Consider the following 18,899-nt stretch of genomic DNA (forward strand, 5'->3'; position numbering starts at 1 on the left):
GACAGAGGAGCCTGGCAGGCCACATACTACAGGGCCGCAAAGAATCAGACACAACTGAAACGACTTACCATGCACCCATGCACTTATCTATTCCCTGGTAAAACTGAGATTTATGGATTTGAATCATATAACATTCAAAGGCTTAGTAGTTAAATAAGAGCTGCTGATATTTAAATAGGAAATATGTTCTAACTGCGTAATTTAATGAAATACAAATTTCATATAGGATAAAATTATAATACAAAACCTTCGCTAAGACTTGCATCTTGTACTAAAGTTATTTGCTTTGCTGCTTCAAGAGAATATTTGAACTCTTCTGTCTCTCTTTTGTTCCTTTCCTTTAAAGGTCTTGGATGGTATACTGTAAACTCAGCATATGGAGATACCATTATCATGCCTTGCCGAGTTGATGTACCTCAGAATCTCATGTTTGGCAAATGGAAATATGTAAGTGTGACCTATCTAGGACTTGGTTAGTTGCCTCTAGTCTTTTAAAGAAAGTTCCTTCTATGAGTAAATGTGAATTTCAAATAACATAATGGTAACATTCAACTGTGGGTATAAATGTAAGAAGATGAAATTAATGTGTTGAGTATATCAAAAGAATACTTCCTTACATAACAAATGCTATTTTAAAATAAAGCCAATAAACAGATCATTCTTAGCTCAAATTAGTCTGAAAGAGTCACCCTGAAGTTTTCAAAGCAAAAGAAATGGCAGAATTCCAGAATAAACTCAAGGAGTATAGGACAGAGCTTAGAGGAAAATGGTTGCCATTCTCTACATACTCATGTTTTGTTTGGTGTTGTTACTCTAAAGGCAAGATGTACCAGGAACCAGAGCATTCAAATGTTCACTGAAAACTAGTCATCAGTATTAGCAGCCTATTTCTGGTACTTGGTCTTACAACTCAGTTGATGTGGTAGCTTCTTTTAAAATTTAACATTGCTGATTTTATTCGTTTTTTCAGTTCTGTTTAGTCATTCAGTCGTGTCTGACTCTTTGCGACCCCATGGACACCACGTCAGGCTCCCCTGTCCATCACCAACTCCCGGAGCTTGCTCAAACTCATGTCCATCGAATTGATGATGCCATCCAACCATCTCATCCATTCATTTCTTACAGATAGCAAAATCATATTTTCTCAGGTATCAAGGTTGGAAATGCAGGATAGCTATCCTAGTAGGTGAAGTGGAAAGGCTGGAAAACTTTGACTGATAAAATACCTCAATCTATTTACCAAAACCAACAAAAAGCATCTGTGGGCACCATTTCCCAGTGCTAGATCACATAAGACACAATAGTTTGCAAGTTTGAACAGAGGACATATGTTTCATTGAACACAATTGGCAAATTTTCCCTAGGTCCTTGAAATGTTAAAAGATATTTGAATAGGAAAAGGATTTGATGGTCCAATAATTCTTGAAAACTGTTGTATTTTAATACTTCTCAGAGCCTTTCCTATATATAGCTACATGATGAATTGTCTGAGTTCATTCATTTCTTAGGTTTATTGAACCACACAACTTTTTCTCTCAGATATCTGCAAGAACAAATGTTCCACAGAATAGAAATGTGCATAGTTGCATCCAAGGGATAGTGAAACACAATCTCTTGAAGTACAGGTTCTGAAGTCAGACTGACATAATCTATCATGTACTGGCTATAGAATTCCAGACAAGTGAATTAATCCCCACTTTCTCATGGAAAAAAAATGAGATGATAATGATAATCTTTTTTACACTGTTGTGAAGGTTACATGAAGTAATTTATATAAGAATACTTACCTAGTACTGGGCACATGATAATTGCGTGAAAAATGTAAACTGTTGTGAGTGTGGTACCACTGAGTTCTAAACACAGTCTGTGATGGGGTAGGTGAAGGCAGAAGAAGAAGGCAAGGCAGCATAGCACTTCCCTGTTCCCTCCTCCTAATATCCAGCTCACCCTGGGTAATTTTTAACTATTTCTGGTTCCGTATGAAAATGGAAATACAAAGTTAAGGCCTATGAGGACAAAGTCTATTCACAATCCTAAAATCCCAAGGGTCTGAGAGGCTACCACCTAGAGTCAAACTTAGTGCTAACATAAATGGAATCCAGTGGTGAAAAACTTCTGTGATTATCGACATTTCTGATGCTCAGGGAATACTTTTCACCTAAACTGAACTGGCACAATGGCAGTGAAAACAAACAATAATGGCAGGTTTCAAACTGTTAATGAAATAAAAAGCTTCAGCAATAAACTGATGAGCTATATTTGAAGTGCCATATGCTCTGAAAGCAGTCTTGATTCCCAGATGCAGTATACAACCTCAATTTAATGTAACCTGAAAGACAAAGAGCAGATTTGGAAAGAGTGAAAGGGAGCAAACCCAGAGGAAAGATGGATTCATTTCTCTCTTGCTGCATGGTAATCTCCCATAATGGAGATCTCCCATAATGGAGATCATACCTCCCTGTGCACCCCATCCTACCCGACTCCCACTGCTTCTTCACCAGCATCCACCTCTGTGCCTGGTACAGAAGAAGCATCTGAGGCTGTCAAGAGTGATATAATGTAGTCATATTGGAGCCAGGCTGTGAAGCTCCAGTCTTGGCCCTGCTGAGATACGCTGGCTGGGGCTCTAGACCAGTTATTTAACCAACCTCTGTCTCCATTGTCTATAAATGAGGCCAGTATTATGTTTAATTTACAGGGTTGTTATAAGTATTTAATCCATTAATGCACGAGAAGCCCAAAGAAAGTACCCTGGCTTATAGTTAAGTGCTCAAAATGTAATAACTGTCATTTCTTGCATGAGTGAACAACTATAGAAATTTAAGATACTGGTCTAACATATTTTTCTTAATGAAGGAATGATTTAGTACAAGGATTCGTGCTGTAAACCTGTAGCAATATTAAAAGATTTAAAGAGAATGTTACTTATGTATTCAGATATTCAACCAACTGAACCTTTTGGACTCCAATTTTAGCTTAGTAATTGTCTTAATCACCTTAGGCTGCAATAACAAACTACCACAGACTGGTAGTTTAAATAAACAGATGTTTATTTCTCAGAGTTCTGGAGGCTGAGCAGTCCAAAATCAAGGTGCCAGCTGACTCAGTTCTTGAAGAGGGCTCTATTCCCAATTTGCCAACACCTGCCACTTGCTATAATGGCACCCCACTCCAGTACTCTTGCCTGGAAAATCCCATGGAAGGAGGAGCCTGGTAGGCTGCAGTCCATGGGGTCACAAAGAGTCAGACACGACTGAGTGACTTCACTTTCACTTTTCACTTTCATGCATCAGAGAAGGAAATGGCAACCCACTCCAGTGTTCTTGCCTGGAGAAACCCAGGGACGGGGGAGCCTGGTGGGCTGCCGTCTGTGGGGTCACACAGAGTCAGACGAGACTGAAGTGACTTAGCAGCAGCAGCAGCAGCCACTTGCTATGCGCTCATAGGACCTCTTCTTTGTGTTCTCATTGAGAGAGCGAGAGCACTTGTGCTTCTTTCTCTTCTTATAAGGGCACTAATTCCATCATGAGGGTACCATCCCCAAGACCTCATCTAAACCTAATCATCTCTTAAAGGCCCACACTGGGGGTTAGGGCTTAGACGTACAACTTTGGGAGGGTCACAAGCATTGAGTTCATAACGGTAGTAAATAAAATAATTTTTTAAATGTTACTTCTCTTAACACCTTGAAATTTGTCATACACTTTAAAATGTTTTATTATATTTTATTTTCTTCAAGACCTTGTGAGTTTAGTAGAAGAGAGTACACGCATGTGTGCTCAGCTGCTCAGTCGTATCCAATACTTTGCAACCCCATGGACTGTAGACTGCCAGACTCCTCTATCCATGGGATTATCCAGGCAAGAATACTGGAGTGAGTTGCCATGCCCTCCTCCAAGGGATATTCCCGACCCAGGGATCGAACCCACATCTCCTGTGGCTCCTGCATTGCAGGCAGATTCTTTACCACTAGTACCACTGAGAAGCCCCAAGTAGAAGAGAGATTGCCCCTTATTTTTGATTATTGTTATTAGGTAAGAGAATGTTTGTGAGAGCAAAGGAAGAAATGAATTATATGTCTCAGTGCTCTTGGCATAAGTGTATATGCCAGATTATATTTTATTTTGATAATAAGTTTTTGTATGAAAGCCCTCTGAGCTAAGTTTTATGACTCAGATAGCAAAACCATGGGTTTTAGTGATTAATTGGATTCCATTGCTTTAATGGACATGATCCTTTTGCAAGGGCAAATATACTGTTCCTCCATGAGGATTCATTAAACTATGTTATGTGTAAAGGTCAACTGTGTCAGTTCTGACTGAAACTGAAAAGTGTGGGCACATAAAGTATATGGATTAAAGTAATGAGCATGCTAAAGGTAATTGCCTAGGATTTCTAAACGAGTGTTTGCAGCTCAAGTGTATGTTACTGTGATAGTTAGATGAAAATCCTTTTGTAGCATAACACAAAACACATTTGTTTTCACCTATTTTTCTTTTATATTATACATAAGGCCAACCCTTGTCAATTTCAAAACATACCAATTCTGTCCTTCAGATGCAAGAAAAGCTGGGATCACTTAAGCTCCATCCTTTCATGTTTGTATACTTGCTGATGGCTGTAAAAGAACTTAAAGCTTTTCCCTTATGAAGAGTGATCCTCTGTAACCAAAGATTTATGGGAGGCTCATATCCAAAATTATTCTTCTTGGACAGAACTACAAATATTGATGGAATAACATGACCAAGAAAATTTTGTTGCTCTGACTGTAATACTGAAATGTCTAAATATGCCTGTTTTTTAATGTATTGTTACTTTAACTTTTAGGAAAAGCCCGATGGCTCCCCAGTATTTATTGCCTTCAGGTCCTCTACAAAGAAAAGTGTGCAGTACGACGATGTACCAGAATACAAAGACAGATTGAACCTCTCAGAAAACTATACTCTCTCTATCAGTAATGCAAAGATCAGTGATGAAAAGAGATTTGTGTGCATGCTAGTAACTGAGGACGACGTGTTTGAGGCTCCTACAGTAGTCAAGGTGTTCAGTAAGTAGTCCGAATGTAACTGCTAAGTGGGATTGATGACTGGTCCTAGAAAATGTTCTTTAGAAACAAGGCTGAACTCTCGGTAGTGTCTCCTGTACTATCACTCTCTGTAGTGATACCTGTAGTGTAGCAGGTATCACGTAAGAGGACTTCTAGAGATCTTCATTCTGCTCATGCATACTGTCAATGAGAAAAACAAAAACCTGAAATTCAAATAAGAATTTTATCCAACAAAGAAACAGAATATTTTTTTATTTGCAGTGAGGGAATAAAAGAATATTCTGTTGTTTTGTTGGATACAATTTCCTGTGATATGAAGTACTGTTAAATAAAAACTAGCCTGTGAACTTTTACTTTCACTGACATATACAAATAAATGTTATGTGATAAATACTAATACATAGATACATAATACTGGGTTGCCCAGAAAGTTCATTGGGATTTTCTGTACAATGTTATGGAAAAATTTGAACATTTTTGATACACATATTCATGCATATCAATGCATATATAAGTATACATTAAGCTAAACCATATAAAATTGCCATTTTGATGTATAACAATAACAAAATGCAAGCAGGAGACCTAAGTTTTCTGTATATGTATATGTGTATATGTGTGTGTACACACACACATTCTGACCTTAAGCGCTTAATGCTTGTTGATTTACATTCTGAGAGTGTTCAAATGGTTTAGAAAATTGCCATAAAATAAAGAAGTTCACCACACTCTGAAGGTGTATGTGGAATCCATCAGGGGAAAAAGTAGAGTAGGATTGGAAGAAGAGAAAGTTGTAAAGAAGCTTGGAATAATTACTGTAGGTTACTTTGGCTAATGATACTATGTAGTTAATGTGAGGGTGCAAATAGCTCTGCAAATAAATGACTTGAGAAGTTCTAATTAAAATGTTTTATGTTTTAATATTTAAAATATCCCACCTTCATTACATCATAATATCTTAGAAATTACAGGGAGAAAAATAGGTCTCAAAGGTTTTAGAATGCCAGTCTTTTTTAATTAGGCAAGAAGGTCTTACTTTTCTGTTTTTTCCACTGTTTTCTGATAACTTGACAGCACCTAGAAATTATTAAAATAAACAGGGAAGAAAGAAACCCAGAGGGCCTTGCTATTACAGCAAGTAACCTTGGATTTTTCCTGTTTCTCTTATAATAGCCCATGCAACTAAGTAGGATGGTCCCTTAAGCATTTATATGGACTTCAAAGCTCCTTTGGGCTCACGACAAGGATTCAAAGAGTGCTTATACTATCAAAGAAGCCTTTGTTCTCCAGAAGAACCGTGTAAAAGCATATTACATGTTTCAGTTGATTACCTTTCAGCTTAGAAGGCACTTTCCAGAAACCATCAACTCAACTCAATTATTTTATGGATCAAACCAAGTACCAAGTGTTTCTCAGTTATGCCCCCTTCCAGTAAACACCCCAAATAATCTCCATCCTGTATTTGCCAAAGTCCCATGTATTTTTTTCTTTCCTTTTATTTCACTTTTGTGTTATTAGGAAGATGAATTTTGCACTGCTAGAAACATTTTTTCTAAAGAGAGCATCCAAAATCTTTTAATTAGGCCATGATGTCATAAATATAAGTATACAGGAATGTACTGCAGTAGGTACAGAGATTAAGTCACATCACTCTAAAGATTATGTGTATTGATGTCATTGTCACATTTCTTGTTATTATGTTAAAATTACCAAATATCAAGACAAGCTACAAGAAAGTTGAGAAAATCCAGGTTGTTCCATTTTCAGAATACAATTTTTAGAATATAATTTTTAAATGCTCAGAAATTCAGTTGGCTTAATTCGATAAAATTTGTAAGCTGCTTTGGAATACAGGGATATCTATGATTGTAAAAACAAACTCACACCCTGTATACCATCAGCTCCCGCAACCCCCCTTCTCTTTTGGATGTTGTTGAAAACAAAGTGATTCTCAGAAACAGAATTTGCATTCCAGGCTCTGGGCCAGGAAGAATTTAAATAGATGAGTTATACATTTTTGAAAATGGGGTTTTATACTAGAAACTGTGGGACCCTCCAAGTCCAATTAAATAAACAGCACAGCTCATGATAAAGAAAGAGTTTGCAAGAGCATATAGGTACTTTGCTTTTTTAAAAAATAATGAATTTACTTTGGATCATTATTTGTGAAGCAAATAGCAGCTGTGACATGGAGGCTTTCATTCTGTGCATGTACATATTGAAGTCACTTAAGAGTTACTAGGCTCATCAATCAGTCCTCTGTTTCCTTCTGTCGAGTCACCTAGCAACATGCATTGTGTACCACAGAATGAGTATGGTTAACGTGAGCTAATCCCAAATCAGCTTGCTGCAGAATGTCTGCCTCATAAGCAAAGTCAAACTGTTTTTGTTCAAACTAGAGGCCATGACTGATGACTTTATTACTCTGATGAAGGTTTGTTTATTCAGTTCTAAGCTATATCTCTCACGCAAGAAATCATGCCGGTAAAGCAGACCAGATCCAAAATAAGTCCGGTGCTTTGTCACCACTAATAAGGCATTTTTGTTTGGTAGTTAAATGGCACTAAAATCAGACTGTTTGCATTTAATGTACATTTGAAGTTAATAAAACTATCCCTTAGCAAGAGCAAACCTTTAAAAGTTCTCCCAAAGATTCATTGTTGTGATTGTGCAAAAGTCTTAGAGGTTGAATGCGTGCCCAGAGAGCCAAATGGCTAAATGGCTGTCGGTGGTATAATAGGAAAATCACTGAACTGGGCATCAGGAGATCTAGCTTTGTTAGATCTGCTACTAATTTCTGACCTTGGACAAGTGACTTCACCAGTCAGGGCAAGGGGTGCAAGTCTCTCTTCATCTGTAAGTGAGTACTTCAGATTAGGTGCTGATTTTCCCACTCTGTTCCTAGAATTCTCTTGAGGAGATAATGAAAAAGGCTGAGGAAAGTGAGGAGCTGCTTCTACTTGATTAACTAGAATTCTAGTCCCTCAATGTTTCAAAGTTTTTTCATGATATTTTTTTCAGGGGAAAAAAAAAATGAGAGAAGGGCTTGAGCACTAAAAAGCCTTTGAAAATCACAGTCTAGACTAATCTTCTGCACTGGTGTGTGTGGTGTTAAAGGGAAGACTATTTCTGTGACTCCGAGTCTGGTGTCTACCTGGACCAGCCAGCTCTTCTCCTAGTAATGGTTGACATCACAGTGTTATTTTAGAGCTTTCATTTGGACACTGAGCTCAATATTTATCAGAACTGAGCATCCCTCCTCCAACCCTCCCTGTGAAAATAATTCAACTTCAAATGCAAGTCACTTCTTTTTTTTTAATGAAAGAAGCAGAAAATAACCCTTTCAACAAATGAGATCTACCCTGTATATTTAATTTTGATCATTTAAATGTAAAAAATAATACCTCTTCCCATCTCATAAGGAAAATAAACTATAATTTCATGCTCATGATGATTACTTAAAGTACATCAAGAGGTGATTGTCGAGAAAATACTGAGAGAAGCATCCTTGACTCACTGTAGCCAGTGCACCTGCCTCTTAGTCTCCTCCCATATCAAATTGAGCTGTCCTCTGTGTGGCTTTTGAGAATAACTCTAGTGCATTGTGGGTGATATAGAGTAGTTTTGTGTTCATCACTTCATCCTCACCTGGCTATGAAACCCTTGACAAAATTATTTTAATAATGCTAATAAATTTGTGACATGACCTTTCCTTTCAATTCTATACTTAGTTATGAATCCATGAATCATATTAAGATGTAATTCACATAAAGCTTTTTCAAACACTTTGGAATCAATATGCAATTTTGCTAAAATAGTACACGTCCTCTTTTATGGTCCTCTAACCGATACTCATCGATTGTTATAAGCTAATATGAGAGAAAGTTACCTGCAAAATATGTATTTAATATGAAATATTTGAAACAAAAGTTTGAGAAAATAACTCAAAGAAATGCAATTGGTATTAGCCTTACTTCCTCAGTATTCAATATGACTCTTTCTTCTAAATAGAAAAATGAACAACTGTACAAATAGAACTAAATTTTAAGTATCCTTTCATCAGGTTTCCCTGGGTTTGCTGCAACTTTCTTTTATTGAAATAATAAATTTTAGAGAGTGTTTATGGAAACAAGCACACATGGACATGTGGAAAAGACCAACAGTTTTATCACACCAGTATTGACAGTTATACAGAGTTTATAAATTACAGTAGAGGAATATATTCTACATTAGAGGAAATATGTGTCTAACCGAGTTGTCATCTGATTTTCATGAACTAGACATTAGTGCAACCTAACAAAACTGCCCACCTGCACTTTCTATTAAAAATCTAATTTTTTAGAGGATCTTTTCAAATCTATATATATTCCAGGCGTAGATAGTAACTGAAGAGGAAACAGAAAACTATTTGCTCTTTTTTTCTTGTTAATCTTGACTTTTCATCAACCACATAAATTAATATAATACTTTTCCTCTTTTGAGCTCTGAGAGAGGTGTCACTGAGTAGCTGACTTTAGTTCCCAGAGAACTTTCACTTACTCAAACCCCAAGATTTTCATTCTGTTTAAATATTTTGGATGTAGCCCTATCGCAAAGGCATTGGACATTTGCCATCAAACATTGGATTCTGAACAAAATTTAAGGTTTTATCAATAACTCAAGTTGTAATTATGAGCTTTAATTATTGTATTTTAAAATAGTGACAAAATTAGGACTTGCTGATGTGTAGAAGGCTACATATTTCCAAGAAATTGCTATTTATTTTGAGTAGTTTTTCATAATTTTTGGTCACATTCTTAGCAATGAGATAGCCAGGTCACTTCTTATTTGTGTTAATGTAATTGTTTGTTATTCTTTTCTATTTTTCTATCTTTCTTCACTTTTTAATCTTTCTTATATTTTCTTTTTTTTTAATTTTATTTTATTTTTAAACTTTACAATATTGTGTTAGTTTTGCCAAATATCGAAATGAATCCGCCACAGGTATACATGTGTTCCCCATCCTGAACCCTCTTCCCTCCTCCCTCCCCATACCATCCCTCTGGGTCATCCCAGTGCACCATCCCCAAGCATCCAGTATCGTGCATCGAACCTGGACTGGTGACTCGTTTTATACATGATATTATACGTGCTTCAATGCCATTCTCCCAAATCTTCCCACCCTCTCCCTCTCCCACAGAGTCCATAAGACTGTTCTATACATCAGTGTCTCTTTTGCTGTCTCGTACACAGGGTTATTGTTACCATCTTTCTAAATTCCATATATATGCGTTAGTATACTGTATTGGTGTTTTTCTTTCTGGCTTACTTCACTCTGTATAATAGGCTCCAGTTTCATCCACCTCATTAGAACTGAATCTGTGCATTTAGAATATAGATAATTGGTCTTCAGGAAACTGTATCAAGAAAATTATATTTCTAGAATTAACAGTAGATAGTCTGGAGAAGGCAATGGCAACCCACTCCAGTACTCTTGCCTGGAAAATCCCATGGATGGAGGAGCCTGGGGGGCTGCAGTCCATGGGGTTGCTAGGAGTCAGACACGACTGAGAGACTTCACTTTCACTTTTCACTTTCATGCATTAGAGAAGGAAATGGCAACCCACTCCAGTATTCCTGCCTGGAGAATCCCAGGGACGGGGGAGCCTGGTGGGCTGCCGTCTATGGGTCACACAGAGTCGGACACGACTGAAGCGACTTAGCAGCAGCAGCAGGCCTCCTATAATTGAAGTGCAAGTTCAACACATAGGCAAATTAACTATTATTATTCATTGTTCTAATTTCTAATATAAAATAATTGCAAAGGGAAAATTAACTCTGGATATTAACTTGAAGAAGATTACATTATTTTTGCCTGGAATCTTGGTGATACCCATTTTGCTGTTCCAAAGACTTTTTGTCTTCTTTCGTGTTTCCTATAATGGTCTGGTTAGGTAACATGTCTGATAACTGAATTCCAAACTGAATAATAATTATAGAAAAACAAGTTTAGTTTGGTAGTAAATGTACAGTGGTAGACAGTAAGATTATGGAAGAAAGGATAGCTGGTTGTCTTTGTCTATTTATTTGAGAATAGAATAGTTCTCCATGAAACTCATAAAAATCAATGACAATGTGAGGAAATATCCATTTTCTATAGACTAATTGTTAGGCCAATTAATAAGTTAAAAAATCCATCAGTGATAGACAACTAAAGGCTAGAATAAAATAAGTTTAAATAATACCATGCTGATCCAATTTGTAATCAGTTTTTCCCAAAGCCTCTATTAGAATATATGCTTATAGAACTTCCTATATTGAAAATGCCTCTGTCCATTATCTTAGGTTCCAAATTTGAAAGATTTTCTCACATTTATAGTTTCATAATATAACTTCACTTAAAAGACAAGGTTTGAGATAATAGGAAACTTGAGTTTCTACATCCCTTAACCACTATATATTTCCCTTGATTTTAGAGCAGTGATTCTTAAACTACACTGTGCCCCAAAATCCCCAATGGAACTTGTTTTAAGAATAGATAGGTTTATAGGATTTCCCCTAGATATGATTCAGTTGGCCTGGTAGAGCTCAGAAATCTGTATTTTAAATAAGCACCCCTGTGATTCAAATTCATGTGAACTCCAGTTTTCATCTAAAGAGTTGGAAATTATTGATAAGTAGAAAGTGCACATGGTAATCAATTGCAGATAATATGTCCTCTTTAATACATTAACCTCTGTTACCATCTAAACCATACTCACTGTTTATAAAGCATCCAGAAAATGTCACCAATATTTTATTCACAGGAGTAATAAGCATTTAAAATAATATTTAATATAATAAAGCAAATATCTGGAATGGGTAGCTAACCAGATTTATTAATTATAGATTATATGGGAAAACTTTATTGTGTTGCTTATTTTTCTACTTTGAGTAAATTATTTTTCTGTAAACCAAATCACAAATGTCCATTTTCTTCTTCCACATACACTTAAAATTTCTCTGTTTAACTTTAGAGCAACCATCTAAACCTGAAATTGTAAGCAAAGCCCCATTTCTTGAGACAGACAAGCTTAAAAAGGTAAGAACTTATTTTTGATTGATTGCCTTTCCTTAGTCTATTGTTGAATGCCTTTTCTTGTCCCCAGATGCCAGGACAAATAAGATAGACTTTGCTCTGTGGAGTTGCCAGTGTTCCAGGCACCAGTTAGAAAGTCTGCACAAGGTAGAAAGGAGACACAGAGGAAGATGTGGTTATTTCTGAAGGGAGGAGGGGGAGATGAGAGTTTCTTTTTAAAAAAAGCATAAGTCTTTCTTGTTTGAATGAATTGAACGTTTAATTAAGTCATGGTAGATGAGTACATTTTCTGCACACCACAGTCAGAAAGGGCTTCCCAACAATATGAAATAATACCATGTGAAAGGAAACGGCATGGTTGGGAAGCACATTATTTGTACTGCTGGAATTTTGGGTGCTCAAGCCAGTGGGCAAGAGAGCCCAGTAAGAAGTAAATCTCAAGGGTTAAGAGAGGCTGGATTCTGACAAACCTTCTGTCGTGTATAATGTTTGGTCTCTATCTTACTGACAAACTATTGAAAAGTTGAAGTAAAGGTATAAGATCAGATTTGTACAATCATATTAGCAGAGATTTGAAGGAAAGACAAAACTGGAGTTCCATATATGAGCACATCACCTGATTCATAATCTCATTTTCACTAATTAGAATAGCCCAAATTTCCTTTATTGGAGGAAAAAGCAAGTTCAAAATTCCTTGAATCAGATTAAAGTTGACTGCATAATATTATTTGATAAACACTAAATATTAAAACGGAGAAGGCGATGGCACCCCACTCCAGTACTCTTGCCTGGAAAATCCCATGGATGGAGGAGCCTGGTAGGCTGCAGTCCATGGGGTCGCAAAGAGTCGGACACGACTGAGCGACTTCCCTTTCACTTTTCACCTTCATGCATTGGAGAAGGAAATGGCAACCCACTCCAGTGTTCTTGCCTGGAGAATCCCAGGGACGAGGGAGCTTGGTGGGCTGCTGTCTATGGGGTCGCACAGAGTCAGACACGACTGAAGCGACTTAGCAGCAGCAGCAGCAAATATTAAAAACTGGAGTAGGAAATGACAACCTACTCCATTTCCAGTATTCTTGCCTAGAGAAGCCCATGGACAGAGGAGCCTGGTGGGCTACAGTCCACAGGATTGCAAAGAATTGTACATGGCTGAGCATGTACACGCATGCACAGACACACACACACAAATATTAAAAACACATGTGAAGTACAGTGGTGAGGATTACAGTTCATTGTAAGTATATGTCATCTGAAATGTAGCATGAAGTTGGAGAGGCAGCCTCATTTTAACACCGTTAATGATTCTTTCAAATGCAGATCTATCAACCATGGTAATAGCCAATGTTAATGCAGTTATATTATTTAGTTAACGTTAAAAATGAAGACTGTCAAAATGAATTGGGTAATGCTTTTAAATGAATGTGATTTTACTAATGGTGGCAGCATCTACTGCACATTTTAAAATGGGCAAGACTATAATTTTAAACACAAGACATTGTTTTTATGTAAGAGTGCATTCATTCAGTCCTTAGTTGGGACTTGTAAAATAAATGGATCAAGAAATCATTGGAGTAACTCTGCATCCCTTGAGGAGTCTGGGGCTTTCAAATGGACAACCCGTGATGGAACCAAGGTTGTAATATTTCCTCTCTATATTGCAGTTGGGTGAGTGCATTTCAAAAGACAGTTATCCAGATGGCAACATCACATGGTACAGGAATGGAAAAGTTCTGCAACCTCTTGAAGGAGGTGGGTAAGAAGTGGGCAATAAATTCAGGTGACCTGTTTTGCCTTTCTCTTGTCTAAGCATTCTTTAGTCTATCCTGAGTCTAAATGCATTGCCCTCTTTTGATTTATGACTCTATATTCTTTGTTACTTAAGTATCCATTAAATCAGTAAGGGATTTTTTAAAACCCGTCATTTTAGACCTTGTGCAGAAGAATCAAGAGCAGAGAAAATTATCTCTGTATATGGCATGTTCTAGAAGTTAATTAAAGTGAGTGGGAGATACAATTCCCAGGATTCTATTTCTGTCCATGTCTCTAATTCATGCTTTTGAAAAGACATCTACCTCACTACATGTCAATTTTCCCTCCTGTTAAATGCAGTAAGAAGGACGAACCACTTCTCAAAGTTGCTATGACAGTTAATTAAGGGCTGTGATTTTCCAATGAAAGATCCTACCATTAGTGTTCTTTATTTTCTTCAGCGGTGGTCATAATTTTTAGAAAGCAAATGGACTCAGTAACTCAGCTCTATACCATGACTTCATCCCTGGAGTACAAGACAACCAAGGCTGACATACAAATGCCATTCACCTGCTCTGTGACATATTATGGACCATCTGGCCAGAAAACAGTTTACTCTGAACAAGCAGTTTTTGATATTTACTGTAAGTACCTCAATATAATTATACAATTTTAATATATTGGAAAAAATGTTCCAATGTTAAGTCCCAATTGATAAGTTCTTTGGAATCTATTTCCAAATTCCCATCCCTATTCCATAGTACCCAAGTAACATCTTCCTTTTTGCAAGACCTATAGAATAAATGCTCACCCATCTTATGATAGCTTTCAGTCTCTACTTTGTTATTTATAATCATCTCCTCTGTATTCTCTAACTTAGTCTGATTTCTTCTGTTAATTCTCAACCCTGGTACATAGTCATGGATTTTGTAGGAGTTCAGAATGCCGCTGATGGTTTTCTGAATGAATGACAGATGAATAGAGACTTATGACTGATTGGTTTTCTAGATATGGAATTTCCATTTTAATAAAGAGAAATATTTTAATAGTGCAATCAATTGCATAAGTTAGATAGGATGTTGAATTCCAAGGTATTTTGTTTAACTTTACACCACAGATTTTAAAACCTGGAATATTAGACTACAAAGGAACTTTCTTGATCATCTAAGTCCATTATTTTATTTAACAGCAAAATGAGACTCAGAGACTTGCCCTAAATTAGCTTTAGCAACTGGATTAGAATCCTTTTCTCCAATGCTATGTTCCTTCCTATAAGATGGAAGTCAAGATAATATGATTTAGAGCAAAGATGCTGGCTCAATCAAGTTTCATTGCTGTCAGTTACTATGTATTTCTAGAAAATAAGCTTAACTACTTTGTCTCAGTTTTCATATTTTGAAATAGGAAAAATATAATACTTAACTCATGGTGGTGTTATGGAGATTAAGTGAAATGAAAAATCTAAAATAGCACTATATGTAGCACATTAAATGCCTGTTAATAAGTACTATTATCATTTTTACCTAATAAGCATATAGACATATTTTTCAGGGAATGAAAAATATATAGACATATATTTCAGGGAATGATACAGAATATTTCACTATTTTTAATGAATTATAAATTCCCATAATACTGTCATATGTTGTAGAATAACCTAATACTTCTACATCTATTTGAGAGAAAGGGTAGAAATGCCCATTAAACCTTCAAAGAGTTTTATCTCAGCTACATTTCTATTTGGGTTCCATGAAGTGCAGAATCTTATATAAAGAGCAAAACTGAAATTCCACTTGCTCTAACCATCATGAGATGTTTTGCCTTAAACTTTGTAAACAAGTTTCAACTTGATTTAAAAGCAAGGATTGAGAGGATTTCATCATGTACAGCTTATCTAAAATCAAACTATTATTTCTGTATGTGAAATAGAACTCTGTTCAGAGATATTCAATTGGAAATAAACTATCTTGGTGTAAGTACAGAAGTACAAAATAGGAAAGAACATCAAGATGAGTGGAAAAGATTGGAAAATTGGCTTAGAAAGAACAGAATCTATGTGAATATCAGGCATGGGGAAATAGATGGGTAGAAAAGTCCTTGGATGAATAAGAAAGAAATGATTTTACTGTGACTGGCTGTGCGGGACATATTTGGCAGAGCTTTTGAGAAGCCACATTGTATGCAGTGCTGGCCTTCAAAGCTAAGACCCAAAAGTGTTTAAGACATTGTCCTGACATTCAAGAGGTTTCTCCAGTAGAGAAGATATGTGCATCAGAAGGAAATTGTCAGTGCAAGGTTGCAACTGGTAAGTGCCACAGAGACTCAGTGAATAGTCCTGAGAGTTCAGGTGTGCAAGAATAGTGATCCCCAGACATTACTGTGCATCAGAACCCCCTGAAGGACTTGTGAGAATACGGACTACTGGACCTGGCTCTAGAGTTTCTCATCCAGTAGGTGTGAGACCCTGGTTTGATTCCTGCATCAGGAAGATCCACTGGAGAAGGGAGAGGCTACCCATGCCAGTATTCATGGGCTTCCCTGGTGGCCTAGCTGGTACTGCAATGAGGGACACCTAGGTTCGATCCCTGGGTTGGGAAGATCCCCTGGAGACGGGAACGGGTACTCACTCCAGTATTCTGGCCTAGAGAACTCCATGCACTGTATAGTCCCTGGGGTCGCAATGACTTAGACATGACTGAGCGATTTTCATTGCTCCAGTATGACTTCAGAGAAGAGAAAGAGGAACTAAATGAAAAGTACAGAAGTATACATTCAAGATAAAGAAATGTGATCAATTCATCTTGAAAGTTTTATAGAATCTACCTCTTTCATCTGTGTATATCTGATTCACAGTATACCTCTTTCATCTGTGTGTATCTAATTGTGCCTTTTGACACTGCCTAAGATTATGCCACCATTCCTCATTGCTGGTATTTTTGTAACAGCTTCAAAAATAGTTCTCCTGTCTATTCACCCCAAACTTCCCTGCAAGCTGTGGCCAGAAATATCTTTCTAAAACACAAATGGGAACATGTTACTCCTGTGATGAAAACTCTTTAGCAACTCCCCGGATCTTTCAGGGTGATGTTTACATTTTCAATTTCAAAAATGCCTTGAGTCTCCTATAGCCGTGGCCCTTTCCTTTCTCAACCTTCACCACTTCACTGCCTTCTGTAATCTGTTCTATTTTCCAGATCCCTCCTGTAGAATGCTGTGTACATTCCTATTTATATGCTGTCACGCTGTCACCTTTATTATCCAGCACACATCTTATTTTTCAAAACCTAGCTCTGGGGTCAGCTCTAACTGGAAGCTTCCTCATCTGGTGAATCTATAAGCTACCAGTGATTGCTATGCTTATGCATCTTAGGCAGTTTTAATGTTGTTACAGTCTTAATTTATAAGTTTGATGTCATCATAAAAGAGTTTTATTTATGATGGACACTAAGGACAGGGAATTGCTGTTTTAAACTTTGTAACTCTTAATTTATAAGTTTGATGTCATCATAAATAAAAGAATTTTATTTATGATGGACACTAAGGACAGGGAATTGCTGTTTTCAACTTTGTAACTCCAGCACTTAGTACTTGAACTAAACAAGTATTAACCAAATGAATGAACATAAGATAAATGGAGAGATGAGAAAAAGAAAAACTGAGTAGACCCTTTTGTTTATTATGTAGGGGTATATATGGAGTAATGAGATATATGATTCTTACCCAAAGTAAGTTCAAAGCAGTTGTGGATACCAGATTAAGAAATTTTTATTTCAATCTTTGCTTGTTGGGAATGCATGAAAACTTTTAAATATCATTGTAATAGTCAAAGCACTATTTCCAAAACTGATTTAGAGAAAATATGTATAAAGATGTAGAAAACAGAAAGGCTTATGGTGAGGAACTAAATGTCGTTTAGTGGCAATGTTTCAGATGTAGATTAATTAGAGCCTTCACTAGGGAAGTGTTGGGAGAAGAGAAGGGAAGAATCAGATGCAAAATATAAGGATTAGTCATTAAGATTGGGTGATTGAGTGGATAAGAGAAGACAAAGGAGAAAGCTGGAGTAACTGGCAGACTGATGATTTACTAATAGAGTAAAATTCAAAGTCAAAGGGAGAGTATGAGATCATTAATTTTGTTGGACGCACATTAGCCAGCATCCAGAAAGCCACTGTTAAAACTCCAACGTGTTACATTAACCCCCTCATCTCAGTCTAGGTCTTCAACTCTCCAGTACAGAGCAGAGCCTATTGAAGAAGGGATACAGACAAGCAGGGTTAAAATAAAGCAGAAAGTAAGATCGATTATGATTCCTGGCTGTTCTGGTGTCAGCTTTGGTCAGAGATATGCTGCAGTGACGTGAGACAGACCAAACCAGGCAGAGAAGGGCCATGTGAATGAGTGAGGGAGGCCTAAAAATGGAAGGCCAGTGGGGGACAAACTTTATTTACTTTCCCACTGTACTGAGAACTGGTCAGGGAATTACCTCGGGCAAATTCAGAAAAATGAACAAATATACTAAGTCAATTACTGTTTAGCCTCAGAACCTTCTGGGCAAATATTCAGAAATGCCCAAGCATGAAAAAAGTCAGAGGCAATCTATAACAACCCTTCTAGGTTTCTTTTTTTTTTTCTGCCTTTAATCTTAGAAAGGCAAGTAAATGATTGAAAGAGATAGAAGAAAAAACAGCTATACTACTTATTCATCTCACTTTATTAGCTAATAGCAAAGTAAGTCTTCATAGATGGATTCTTTTTAGTGCTGCCAGTTTGGAAATATAGACACATGCCTCAGTAGTTATTAAGCCTTGTGGAAAAGGCTCTCTAAACTAAACCTTTACATTATATGATTTCCAAATTCATTGTTCATTGTATTACCAGCTACATAACAAGTGAATATATTAGAAAATGGGTCATTTATAACTGCCAACACCGCCTCCTTTGATTTCCTGTTGGGTAGATATGGTCCACTGTGCATCCAGCTTTTAATTCCTTTAGCATTCTACTGTTGAGCAGTAGCCTTGACCAAAGAATACCCTTTAG

General features: G+C 36.8%; 1 protein-coding gene across 2 annotated transcripts in view; it reads left to right on the forward strand.

Annotated features, from left to right (window-relative positions):
• Window positions 1-18,899, forward strand: part of ALCAM (activated leukocyte cell adhesion molecule) — a 228,626-nt gene that overhangs the window by 157,870 nt on the left and 51,857 nt on the right. For both annotated transcript variants that reach the window (XM_061384142.1, XM_061384211.1), the window contains exons 2-6: window positions 347-447; window positions 4,828-5,047; window positions 12,043-12,107; window positions 13,769-13,856; window positions 14,318-14,500. In XM_061384142.1, coding sequence (XP_061240126.1) covers window positions 347-447; window positions 4,828-5,047; window positions 12,043-12,107; window positions 13,769-13,856; window positions 14,318-14,500 — 657 coding nt within the window. The remainder of the gene's footprint in view (window positions 1-346; window positions 448-4,827; window positions 5,048-12,042; window positions 12,108-13,768; window positions 13,857-14,317; window positions 14,501-18,899) is intronic.

Source organism: Bos javanicus, chromosome 1 (assembly GCF_032452875.1).
Source record: "Bos javanicus breed banteng chromosome 1, ARS-OSU_banteng_1.0, whole genome shotgun sequence".
Classification (NCBI taxonomy): domain Eukaryota; kingdom Metazoa; phylum Chordata; class Mammalia; order Artiodactyla; family Bovidae; genus Bos; species Bos javanicus.